This window comes from Solanum stenotomum, chromosome 8, assembly GCF_019186545.1.
Source record: "Solanum stenotomum isolate F172 chromosome 8, ASM1918654v1, whole genome shotgun sequence".
NCBI classification, from domain to species: Eukaryota; Viridiplantae; Streptophyta; class Magnoliopsida; order Solanales; family Solanaceae; genus Solanum; species Solanum stenotomum.
In genome coordinates, this window is record NC_064289.1 from 782,186 (window position 1) to 794,906 (window position 12,721).

A 12,721-nucleotide genomic window follows, 5' to 3' on the forward strand; every position below is an offset into this window, starting at 1 on the left:
ATTGCCGAAACAAGAAGCTTTATTAAATGAGATGGCCACCGCCCACCTGCATTAGCCGAGGTGCGTATAAAATAGCCAATCATACCACTGTTATAAATGAATGATAATTAAAAAGAAGCGTCAAGCTTGCTCAAAGTGTTGACAAAAAAGTGTAGTTCATTGTTTTATTGTAAAATCAAGAATTGCACATTCAGATTATCCCAGACAAAAAAAGGGAGCCAATCAAAAGGCTTACACAAATTAGAATTATAACAAATTTTGTTCTCTTTTTTGTTCTTTCAACTAAGCTAAGGCCTTGACTGCCTTTTCAGCTGCGTCATCTAAATCCTCAGCGGTAATCAGTTTCATGCCACTTTCCTGCACATGACAAACCAGGCAAGAAGGTGATTTACTACTTGAAACTGACTTTTCCTATGCACAGCAAAATTAGCAACTGTTAGGGCAAGGCAAAGTTCATGCCTAGACGCCAAAGTTGAAGATTTACCTTAAGAATTCTCTTCCCTTGTTCGACGTTGGTTCCTTCCAGACGAACAATCACAGGCACTTTCAGTTGAACCTTAAATCACAAGCCCACAAGAATCAGCACATTATGCATGGAGCTTAATTGCAGCCTCAAGGAAACAGAGGTCAGGTGTAAATATTGATGTGTTAGCTAAATGGGACAAAACAGACACAAAATTGATCCTAAAATAGACAACATTGTTGGACAAACCAACCAAGACGCAAGATCACAAAAAACACAAAACTAACCTGTTTGGCAGCATTAACAATACCACTGGCAATCACATCACACTTCATTATTCCTCCAAAGATGTTCACCAAAATAGCTTTCACCTTCTCATCTGCAGTCAAAATTTTGAAGGCCTCGACAACCTACTCCAAAGCACAAGAAAGAAATTCAACCATTTGTGGATTCTGAAGTTTTCAACATTTACCACTCATTAAGACAAATAATAGACTTCAATATAATAATACTCTTGTTCAATTATTACAAAATATAGCTGGCAAACATGCAAATGAGCATTAGACAACTGTTCTTCACATTGCATTATCAAGAAACCACATATACCTGGCCTTCAGTAGCATTTCCACCAACATCTAGAAAATTGGCTGGAGTTCCCCCATGAAGCTTAATAATATCCATGGTAGCCATTGCCAATCCAGCACCATTTACCATGCAACCAATTTCTCCATCCAAGCCAATATAATTCAAATCAGCTTTTGCAGCAGCAACCTGAGGAGTTGACCAGAGTAAACCAAATAAAAATGAGAACTTGTATATAGTTGCATCAAAGATGAAAAGTCAGCGCTTTCAGTAACATTCAAATAAAGACATCACAAGGAGTTACCTCACGAGGATCTTCTTGTGATGAATCGCGAAGAGAAAAGATTTCTTTTTGACGGTAAGCAGCATTATCGTCAAAATTGAGCTTTGCATCCGCAGCTACCAGCTTGTTGTCAGATGTTTCTGCAAGGGGGTTGATCTGCCCAGACAAATGTTTAGAATTAGATATAAATAGGGAGATTATTTTTCTTAATGGCATGCTTGCTACAAATTCTTAATCTGTGGAACAATTTGCTAAGTCTCCAGAAGGTGCTTCTAAACAAATGATCAAAATGCTTTACCTCTAACATTGTGCAGTCAGTTTCACAGAAAAGGTTGTACAACTTTTTCACTTGCTCAATTGAATCATTTCTGTCGGCTACTTTTGGAGCCAATCCATCAACAACCTTTGCAGCATCTTCATCACTGATTCCTTTGAAAACATCAATTGGAACCTGGAAAATACAGATGCCGAGAACTTTTATTAGTTGACAACAATAGCAACAAAACAAAATTGCTAAATCTTGGATGAAATTGAAAGAAAAGTAACCTTTATAATCATGTCGGGAAATTTTTCTGCTAGGTCTTCTATGCTGGTTCCACCCTTTCGACAAGCAATAATGAGCTGCAATACAAAAGGCAACAGTAAGCAGCTTCATACCATAGATCAACAAAACATTTGAATATGATAGTGAACATCCCCTAAATGATCAAGATAACTAATGAAGTACAAAGAAAATTTTGTACTAGGATTTAACAGCAAAACTTAAAAACAAAAGATTGCCGGCTAAGGTTTAAGGGGTTCAACATCCCCCGCCCCCAAACATTTAATTAATGGGGGACTCAAATTGAATAATATTGTTTCCTGAACTTTCAAATATCTATATTAGAATTACTCTTGAAAGTTGAAGGAAGTCCTAGTACTTCAAACTTTTTGACTGACCTTCTTAGGACATAAAGAATTATGAAAGCACTTAGGTTCTCTCATTAACAATCATACTTCATTGAAAAAAAAGCACTAATTAGAACACAAGCATGACTGATGTTAGCATGCATCAGTCTCAAGCAGCATTGAACTATCCACTCATAGGACAGAAGCTACACACTGCAGCACATGTTTCTAAATTGGGTTTCATTCAATAGAATCAACGATGCAGGCGGATGCTCTTTTTACTTATTCTGTACATTCAGAAAGATACCTATGCAGTCAGAATAAAAAATGAATTATTACTTAAGAGAACAGTGAAAACGAAGAAGCAACTTAGGTAGACAGAGAAATTCCTTCATTATCCTCTTCTATTAACGCTAAATTCTCTCTTTTCCCCTTAATCTCATGAGGAGGTACCCAGTGGTGTTAGAAAATATAATAGTAAGAAGTGAAAGTTGGCTCGACATTGAACAGGGATTTATTTGTTTTATTGATGGGTAACAGTCATTGGACTAGGATATAAATTCTGAATATACGTTAAAAACAATAAAGTGGACACAAAGGACCCAGCAAGTTTAAGAAACGACAAGTCATGGAACTTACAGGGCCAGCAGTTGCACGATCAAGTATAATTGAAAAGTACATTTCATTAACCAAGGACATCTTTTCACATAGGTAAACCTGCAATCAATTAGATAAAAGAGTATCAGAAAATCTGCAGATCCTACTAGGTGCTGATGGTAGAATATTTTTTTTGAGAATAAGATGCTGATGGTAGAATTAGTAATTCTGAGTTTCTGAAAACATTAAATGAACCGTTTGGACTTGTGATTATCATCACCAACCAATGAAATCAATTAGATGCTTATAACGGTTTTAACTATGGATGTTGACTTCACACTATCACCATTTTGTCAAAGGCAAAACTAGCAGAAAGGCGGCAAGAGTTTGTTGGTCTTCCTGTGCAAAACGCAACTAGGCATGTTTTTAAGTCCAAAAAGGTGCTAATGAGGAAAGAAAATCAAGTTTTTACACCTCTAACTGCAATAAAAGAAACTATACAGACCAAGAAATTAAATGGCAGCAGCAATTACACTAAATACATGAAATAAAGTATCAATTAAAAAATCGAATTGAGTTTTGTGCTACAAATTCAAAGATGTTTATATTGCAAATACAGATTAGTGAACTCGGTTCCTACACACTAAGTATTCATCTATAACCTTTTTTTACACAATCGATATAATGATATAATCATCTACCATTTATATCCATCAATAGCATTTAGCACTACCCTACTTGAAGCATAGCCTGCTCACACTGAGGTGCACATTATCACCTTTGTAGCACTAAAGCACCACCTAAGCGAGGCAAAGCATACAACCAATGCACTGAGCTTCAGGGCTAAAGCGCCTCACAAGCAGGCTTTTATCAACCACTCCATACTTAAAAAGATGGGGATAACAACTCATGAAAATAATATTTGAGGTAAACAACTTTCTCTTTACATCTAAATCTTTTGGATGATAAATCTAAATAGCTATTAAATATTGATGTATGGATGAAGAATACAGATGTAAATAATAAAATCCAAACCTTGCTGACAACTTTTCCTTGAGCTCCAGTTTGCTTAGTAACAAGTATCTGTCCAAGCATTTTACCTGAAACCAAAAGCATTTGACAATGTTGTTCATTAAAAAAATATACACAAATCCATAAAGAAAAGCATGAGACAATTTAAGAAACAAAGAAAACAGAGGGGCAATGAGAAAACTATACACTCAAAAAAAGCATATTCTAGTAAGAACAAAAATGTCGAGGCTTATTAACATATGTGTACATACGGAGGAGGCAGCAATACAGATAAAGAAGGAAATCAGTGAAAGATTACACTTACTTAGTAGTTCAAAGAAAGCAAATACATGTAGGCACTTTATTCAGCATTTGTTATGTAATTAGTTGTTATGGTTTGCGGGAGGCCTATTCTCTGTTTCAGAAATAAGTGCTCTTTTATTTGTATCTGTTCTTTGGTGGTTATGGTAATATTTTACAGTTGTTACCAAAAAAAAATAAAAAATGTTGAGGCTTATTAACAGTTCCTGCAAAACAATTTTGATATTGTCCATCTCAAAAGTCCAGTATAAGACTTTAAGATAGAAAACAAATGGCCTTAAGGCCCTCACTGGCCACCCCATCTCCCCTTTAAGGAACAATTTGAAGGTCCGTCGCTTAACTACTTTGCATTTCAACCAATGATGCCCACAAATCAGTTTCAAATGCAAGGATAGACGAAAACCTGAAGCACAAGATGCCACCAGAAAAGTTTTAAACCATACAACTGGCCACTAAAAGAAAAATAGCATTATGTCCTGTGTTAAAACCTCTTAGATCTCCAGAGTAGCATCCCTAGCTGGTTCTTGGGAAAAGATCTTATCAAGTCAAGCACAATTGTGCTTTCATTTCAAGTAAGAAACACTAAGCTATATATCTCTTCTGACAGTTGATTAAACCTAATGATACACCTACAATTCACACAGAAAAAACTTCATTTTATTCCCATTAAAGAAAAAATTCATTGGCAACAAAGGATCTTTTCCACAAAAGCAGATAACAGCATAGGTCTGCCCTGTAACCACAGAGTAATATTTTAGAAAAATCAAATAGAGGAGAATGTTCAGTACTGGCAATCTCTTCAGCCTGATCAGCCTTGACAATATGAACTCCACCCTGAAATCCATTTTTGAACGTTCCAAGGCCACGTCCACCAGCAAGGACTTGTGACTTAACAACGACCTGAATCACCAAAACAGCAAAGCAGAAAACATTTACCCTGTCATTAGCTGTAGCAAAGATATCAGACTTACACAAAGCATACTACTTCCTCGAACTACCTCGCTTTGGTTAGGGAACACGTCTTGAATTGCTTTTTTCACTTCATCAAGGGAAGCAACAGCAATACCTTTCGGTACATTGATTCCATATTTTCCCATCAACTCAGCTCCCTACTATCATAACAAGCAAAACTTCAAAACAATATATCATGAAAAATGTGGAGCATTATTTGATATGAGAAAGTTTCACGCACTGCATTATAAGAACTGCGGCAACTATTGGTGTTCTAGTGGACTCGTTGGTTACCTTTGAACAATTATAAGAAAATATGTATGTACTAAATCTCCTTATTCGCCTCTAAAAACGATATTGAGCGCAATATTACACGATATCCACTAATTCAAATTTTCACAAGCTTCTCCTCAACCATCAAGGTACGGGAGAGATCTCAGCTAGAAATGATCCATTAACGCAACAAGTTTTACCATTCTTTTATCCTACAGTATCTCGAATCCAAAAACTGTAACAGAAGATCAAAACTATTGCGAATTAGAATGAGATGTGCACAAACTAAGCAGGAACAACTAGTTTAACATTGACGCGATTTGATTTACAGATTCAGAAACATCTCATTTCACTGATATAGGAGGGGAGGGGGGACCTGATACTCGTGGATGTTGAGGCGGCGGAGCTGTTGCTGCTGCCATTTTCCGGCGACTGAAAGAGACTGATTGGCAAGTTTACGCAACATTCCTCTCACCATTTTCTGTCAGATCCTCTCTACTGCGATCGAAATACAATAAAATTGAAACCCTAATAAAAGTCTGAAACCAAAAAATAAAATAAAAGTCGTAGCTTACTTTTTCTGACCAACTTGTATTTTCCCCTTTTCTTTCCCTGTTATAGTGTATTCTCCGAAATAAATGGAATTTACATTAAACATTGGGTACAGTATTATAAATATATGATTTTTTAACATACAAAACAAATAAAGAAATATATGTACGCATACTCAAAGGTTACGCCTATCTTCTTATGAGATTGTATTTAAAAGACTTCAAATGTGTTAATAATAAAAATACATTTAATGTTATTGTATTAGTGGTTCTTTTTATGAATTGAGAGGCTTACAAAATGAATGGAAAATAACTTTTAGTTTCTGAATATATACTGCTCTTTAAAAAATCATTTTAGTTTAATTTCTCTAAAGAGTAGTTAAACTACATTCGGTAAGCAAATATGTGAAACATATATTGCAACGAAGAAACAATATCTTCAAGGAGAACAAGTAGAGTAATGTTCATATTTGTTTCCCTTATTCAAAAAAATAATTAGTCAAATCAATTTTTGAACTTGTTGCCTAATCAACTGCAATAAGATGATACTCGAATGAGCTCAACTTATCTTTACTTTCAATGCAAATCCAGATTATTAATTAGCCAAATACTAGATGAGGAAAAAACAAATACTAGCGAGACGAGTACACTGCTCTCTGAATTTGTCATATACTCAATCCTCTCCAATCAAAAAGAAATAAAAAATGACAAGTGCATAGTGAATTTAGTACACCAATCAAACTAACTACCTGAGGTTACATTTTGAACAATGGAATGCTTAAATACGTGTACTAGAATGAAAACTAAGTTTGTCAGCTCAGGGTGAATTGGATTTTATATACGTCCAAAATTTAAGATTAAGAAATGATTATAGCATTCGTCTGAAAAGGCAAAATCACAATATAGAAGAGACATGCGATAGATGTATTCTTGATATAAAATTCTCAAACCGGCAAAGACTAATTTCTTAATTAAGAAAACAATCTGATATCCAAAAACATAAATTTAACTGTCAAAAACAAGAGTTTCAAACTACTCAAGGGAACTCTTCTACACAATAGCATTGGCAGCACTTGCAATCCTTGGCCAAAGATCAGCACACTCTTTCCCAATTGGCCCTGTGATTGCAGATCCTACAAGACAAACAGAGCACACGATAAGCATAACATCAACAGCTTGCTATATCTGTTTCTAGTAGAAACTAATTGTGATACCATAACTACTCAGGGCTAGTGACTAAACAAAAAGAAAGTTAAATCTGGTCTAGGAAGGAATAAATATATGTTACCTTTCATTTCTCCCTTGGGGTTCACAATTACACCAGCATTATCTGTATAAGAAAAAAAAAATTAAAGGATCAGATAACAAGTTGTTATTTTTTTTTATGTATGTTGTAAGATACTCCTACATATTCCTGACGTGACTTTGCTAAAGAACCTCAAAAACAGGAGTTTCTTCAACAATTACAAGTAGCTCAGCACAGTATTGTACACGAGAGCCAAAAAGTATTAATCCAACATGGGGCCATTTGGTAGAGTGTATAAGAATAGAATTGAACAAGGTGTACTAGTAATGCTGGGATGATGAGATTAGTTATGATGTAACTACTTCCTGTCTGCTGTTTGGTTTGACGTACCAAGGACAGTTTAATCTTTAGCCAGATTTTTGCTAAAACCATGGTTTTTATGTAATAGTTATACACCCTATAAAACTGAATAGGTATTAGTTATACATAGGCTCAAAATCCTACCAAAAGATTGAATAATACCGTGTCTAGAACATGTATTAGATTCTATAATACATCCTACCAACAATCCCTAAAGGTTCATAAGTCATACTCAAGACTCTGTTTTCATTTGTTAATGGTCTGTCTATAGAATATATTTTCCAGCAAAAAGTAATCAATGATTTACTCACAATGGGCAGAAGTTATTTCCTCGCAAATGTACCAACTCTTACCATACATCATTTGCTTCAAATACCACCAAGACGTTCTGATGGTTCAACACTCAGAAATATTTATCTCAACACTCTAAAATGATCTCTAAAACATGATTATCAAGGTAAATATTCTCAACAAAAAGGCATAGCAAAAAACACCATAGTAGAGTATCATTTAAAAAGAGCAACTATAATTTGTCTTTTTTAATTGAAAGATGCATAACTAGGTAACAGAATACAAATTCTAGTGATGGACAACAAAAATCAATCAATGATTTGCAAATATACCTTCAAAGTACATGAAGACACCGTCCTTTCGGCGCCATGGCTTGCGCTGACGAACAATGACGGCAGGCATGACTTTCTTCCTGAGATCGGGCTTACCCTTCTTCACGGTAGCCATGACCATGTCACCCACACAAGCTGATGGCAACCTGTTAAGCCTTCCCTTGATACCCTTCACCGAAATGATGTACAAGTTCTTTGCTCCGGTGTTATCAGCACAATTGACGGTGGCTGCCACGGGTAAACCCAACGNGCCATGACCATGTCACCCACACAAGCTGATGGCAACCTGTTAAGCCTTCCCTTGATACCCTTCACCGAAATGATGTACAAGTTCTTTGCTCCGGTGTTATCAGCACAGTTGACGGTGGCTGCCACGGGTAAACCCAGCGACATCCTGAACTTGTTCCCCGCGGAACCTCCGCGACCTTAATATACATTTTCATAAATCGAATCATAAATTAGATAAGTAAATTAAGACTAAGTGAAGCTATAATAGTAAAACGATCGTTGCGATACCTCTCTTCGACATTGTTGCCGGTCTTGCTCAGCTGCTCACTCTCTACCTCCAAAACCCTAACAATGAGAGGAATGGCAGACGAATGCGTTAGGGTTTTATATGCAGCTTAACTTACTGGGCTCTGGTCCATTGCAGTCTCAAGCTTGTTAGGCTCACTAGTTTATTGAAATTCAGGCCCGTTTGGCCCAATGTAGGAACATTTTGATTTTTCTTTCTTCGACCATTTACTATCCATGATTAGAAAACAATTACTTATAAAACTGATAAAAATGAAATCTTAATTACTTTGAATAAAATGAAAATTTACATGCCATTTACTATTATTTTATATTACATAAACAAAAGAAAAATGTATTGATCAATATATAACATTGACAATAATATACTATTATGAAGTAAATTGTATCACTATAACCATATATATCGTTTACACTATATTAAACGCTAATTTTTAACGTGTAAATGATCCATAGAGTAGTACTTTAAGTTGTTACTTTTGTAAGATGTTTACTATAACTGTGTAAGTTATTTATGCTACACTATTGTTTGTGACATTAACATCTTCTTCTTCTTTTCTTTTTTTTTTTAGCTCCTGAGTAAATGTTTTGAAATTTCAATTTATAAAAAGAGCAACTTTCGCAAATAGCCACTATAATAAACTTAATTATGCTCCATAGCAAAAGTTTGCATATTTACAGATTGTAGCAATAGTTTACGCTGCCTCGTTTGTATAATTTGCGGATTTATATGACTCGCAGGTTTGTATTATTCGCGGGTATATTTGTATAATTCAGTTATTTTTGTATAAACTCGAAATAACGAATTTATACAGTTACAAACAACAGAAGTGTAAATAGTTATACAAATTCCAAATTATACAAAAAGTTATATAAATTTCGAATTATACAAAAGTTAAAAGTTGAACCGAGTAATTATAGCTAAAAGTTCATCACGAATTATAATTAAGACAAACTATAGCTATGTTAAGTAATTAACTAATATATATTTGCTTATACCCATAATTTTCCCTTGTAAAAATTGAAAATTCATGAGTATGTTTTGAGGTATGCAACATAGTCAACCCAGCCCAATACTCCTCTTCAGTCTTCACCCCCTCAGAATTTCCTAAAACTTTCTGCAAATACAAAAACAAAAAAAATGCATTCTACTCATGTCTCCTCCTTTATCTCCATTCCATTTCCTCCATCGAAATCAAAAACTCACAAACTCAAATATCCTAAAATTCTTCATACTAAGCTATGGAGCTCAACTCCAAGAATGTCACTTAACCAAAACTCAAACACTAACCTCATAAACACCATCACTAAGCTTCTATGGGGTCCATCACTCCCCCCACAACTCCTCATCTCCACCGTCCGTTCAACCTGGTCCGCGGCGTGGCAGCTCATGATGTCCCAACTCGCTCCATCAGACCCAACCGGATCCTATACCCGACCCACGTCTCAATTTCGGTTATACTTCAATCCCAAATTGAAAGTCTCCCCGAAAGACCTCCACCTTTATGTGGGCCTTCCATGTCCGTGGGCACACAGAACTCTTATTGTTCGAGCACTTAAGGGTCTTGAAGATTCTGTACCCGTCTCAATTGCTTCTCCGGGTATTGATGGGTCTTGGGAATTCCGGGTTTTTTCTGACCCGGATAAGGATAAGCTTGTTCCGGGTTTGGATAAAGCTAATGGGTGTAAAACCTTGAGAGAAGTTTATAAGCTGAGACGAGGTGGTTATAGTGGTCGATCAACTGTTCCAATGCTGTGGGACATGGAGAAGAAGGAAGTGCTTTGTAATGAGAGTTATGATATTATTGAGTTTTTTAATTCCGGTTTGAATGAAATTGCAGGGAATCCTGAATTGGATCTTTCACCACCTGCATTGAAAGATGACATTCGAAAATGGAACGATATAATTTATCCAACCGTTAACAATGGCGTGTACAGGTAAATGCCCTTTTGTTTTGTGTGTAATTCTGTAGAAAGGAGTATACTTGGACTATTTTTCCCAATTTCTTGCTTTGTTTCAATTTTTGCGATAGTGTGCTTACATAAAAATATTGTAAACATAATAGCTACTAAATGTTAATTAGATAGCAAGACACTATATCAAAGTTGTTAAAAAAATAATAATGTAATGATTTTGTGTTATTACAAACTATAGAATTGGTGTAAAAATGAATTGGTGTCACATTTTGGGAAGTCTAGGATGAGTGAACGTCACGTGGTTTGACATAGAGAGAGATAAAAAGTTGTTTTTAGTCAGTTTACATACACTTCGATTAATCTATATTGAGTAATATTCTACTCCGTACAAGTACTGTGACTGACTTTGCCTACCAAGATTGGTTGAATGAACTCACATTGAATGTTGAGTATACTCGGTTGTGTTGTATAGTTTTTCTTATCAAAGCAATGCCGTTTACTTCTAAAAATCCTATCTATTCTTAGCATGACATTAGGAATCTCATGGCTATTACTCACAATTTGATGTACAAGTTCAGAAGAACAAAAAGTAATTTGTGTGCCTTTCTTATGTTCTGGTAGGTGTGGATTTGCACAAAGTCAAGAAGCATACGATAAAGCAGCAGAGGGGTTGTTTAGAACACTGGAAATGTTGGAGGATCATTTGGGGGGATCAAGGTATTTGTGTGGGGATGTTTTGACACTTGCAGATGTGTGTTTGTTCACTACTTTGATTCGGTTTGATGTGGTCTATAATGTCCTCTTCAAATGTACCAAGAAGAAGCTCATTGAATTCACCAACCTCCATGGATATCTCAGAGACATTTATCAGGTACTTAAATTCCATTCTTGCATATGTCCGATAGGAAAAAGGGCCATTTGAACGTGGTGTCTCGATCAACTAGCAGAATAGGACAGAGAAAGAGACTAAATGGGTATTCCATTTATAGAGTATTCCATTTATAGTAAAATTTTACATTTTATCTACATAAATGCCATATGTTTGTGATAACAGTTGGATGGTTTGGTGATATTTTTGCTACTGAAGTGCTTAATCCCTTGAACTATTTGGCTTAAGTAAACCCCAGATAAACCAAAGTGGCTTAATCCCTTGTATGCAAAGTTATTCAGTTGCAGTACCTATGCTGGAGAGTAATAGTAGGTATCCGTTGAAATTGTTGCTCGCAAACTGCTCCAAACATTGTCATTGTTTTGCAATAAAACTATTTATCAAAAAGATAGTATTTGATCATTTGAACTAACAATGACAAGTCACATGTATGCTTAAGAAAGTGTTTTACTGTTGAACAGATACCAAAGGTTGCAGAAACTTGCAATATGGGGCAAATAATGGAAGGTTACTACAAGATTCTGTTCCCATTGAATCCAGGGGGAATTAATCCCATTATGCCTAGTGGTTGTGAGGATGAAGTGCTCTCTAAACCTCATAATAGAGACTCCTTGTCATTGGAGACAAAAGTTGTGCAACACTCTGTTTCTTGAATTCAAATGCAAGGACATTACTCATTCTGGCATCGTCAAGTCCAACTTTTTGTTTGTCTTTTTGTGTTGTGTATATACTTATTTGAATGTACAATTGTATATATAGAGTTAAGAGTGTACTTGTTGTCAACATACTACATCGGCAATCCTACGAAAATATGGATACAATTCTTTTCTATTGATGCACAAGAAAATGTTCTGTACTAACTGAATAAGATACTAAGGAATTGTTTATTCGTGAAATCAAAATTGTTGATACATGTCTTCGTCTACGAAAGGGGTATCTTGTGTTCCAGTAGCAGAAGTGTTGATAATTCAAGAATCAGGTTGATTTTCTTTGCATAAAGGTAAGTTGCCCTTTTCTATTGGATCATGAACCCCAGCGAAGTTCTTGTGTTGCCATTTTGTATGGAAGTTTTGTTGGAGAGCAGAATGAAAATGTAACATGATTAATTTCAATATATAAAGACAAATAACACGGACAAAGTGACTCCAGGACCAAAACTTGTTTCCGAGGGTGAATCTATCAAATTTGATCAACCACCAACGAGTAACCCTAATGTAGGTGGATTTGATTGG

At 35.5% G+C, this 12,721-nt stretch overlaps 3 protein-coding genes across 3 annotated transcripts; 1 reads left to right on the plus strand and 2 right to left on the minus strand.

Moving 5' to 3' along the window:
- Positions 1-138: 138 nt before the first annotated feature.
- On the minus strand, positions 139-6,023 carry LOC125872805 (succinate--CoA ligase [ADP-forming] subunit beta, mitochondrial). Its single transcript, XM_049553594.1, has 13 exons — positions 5,945-6,023; positions 5,746-5,867; positions 5,144-5,254; positions 4,934-5,045; positions 3,849-3,913; positions 2,856-2,933; positions 1,875-1,949; positions 1,627-1,779; positions 1,350-1,484; positions 1,070-1,234; positions 751-873; positions 485-556; positions 139-357 (listed from the first exon to the last, which is right to left on the minus strand). The coding sequence occupies exons 2-13, from the start codon at positions 5,845-5,847 to the stop codon at positions 283-285; spliced, it is 1,266 nt and encodes a 421-aa protein (XP_049409551.1). The 5' UTR covers positions 5,848-5,867; positions 5,945-6,023; the 3' UTR covers positions 139-282.
- An 869-nt stretch (positions 6,024-6,892) lies between these two features.
- LOC125874189 (60S ribosomal protein L23) lies at positions 6,893-8,797 on the minus strand. Its single transcript, XM_049555034.1, has 5 exons — positions 8,666-8,797; positions 8,436-8,574; positions 8,150-8,295; positions 7,209-7,250; positions 6,893-7,053 (listed from the first exon to the last, which is right to left on the minus strand). The coding sequence occupies exons 1-5, from the start codon at positions 8,676-8,678 to the stop codon at positions 6,971-6,973; spliced, it is 423 nt and encodes a 140-aa protein (XP_049410991.1). The 5' UTR covers positions 8,679-8,797; the 3' UTR covers positions 6,893-6,970.
- A 998-nt stretch (positions 8,798-9,795) lies between these two features.
- On the plus strand, positions 9,796-12,355 carry LOC125872231 (uncharacterized). Its single transcript, XM_049552947.1, has 3 exons — positions 9,796-10,621; positions 11,222-11,471; positions 11,951-12,355. The coding sequence occupies exons 1-3, from the start codon at positions 9,825-9,827 to the stop codon at positions 12,140-12,142; spliced, it is 1,239 nt and encodes a 412-aa protein (XP_049408904.1). The 5' UTR covers positions 9,796-9,824; the 3' UTR covers positions 12,143-12,355.
- Positions 12,356-12,721: the final 366 nt, after the last annotated feature.

Coding starts and splice junctions, on each gene's coding strand:
- LOC125872805 (XM_049553594.1), bottom strand. CDS start 5,847: ATGGTGAGAGGAATGTTGCGTAAACTTGCCAATCAGTCTCTTTCAGTC. Junction 1,235..1,349: donor CACAAGAAGATCCTCGTGAG/GTAACTCCTTGT, acceptor TCAACTCCTCAG/GTTGCTGCTGCAAAAGCTGA. Junction 557..750: donor TTGTTAATGCTGCCAAACAG/GTTAGTTTTGTG, acceptor TTGTGATTTAAG/GTTCAACTGAAAGTGCCTGT.
- LOC125874189 (XM_049555034.1), bottom strand. Junction 7,251..8,149: donor TGTCTTCATGTACTTTGAAG/GTATATTTGCAA, acceptor TTTCTTATACAG/ATAATGCTGGTGTAATTGTG. Junction 7,054..7,208: donor CCCCAAGGGAGAAATGAAAG/GTAACATATATT, acceptor TTTGTCTTGTAG/GATCTGCAATCACAGGGCCA.
- LOC125872231 (XM_049552947.1), top strand. CDS start 9,825: ATGCATTCTACTCATGTCTCCTCCTTTATCTCCATTCCATTTCCTCCA. Junction 10,622..11,221: donor GTTAACAATGGCGTGTACAG/GTAAATGCCCTT, acceptor ATGTTCTGGTAG/GTGTGGATTTGCACAAAGTC. Junction 11,472..11,950: donor ATCTCAGAGACATTTATCAG/GTACTTAAATTC, acceptor ACTGTTGAACAG/ATACCAAAGGTTGCAGAAAC.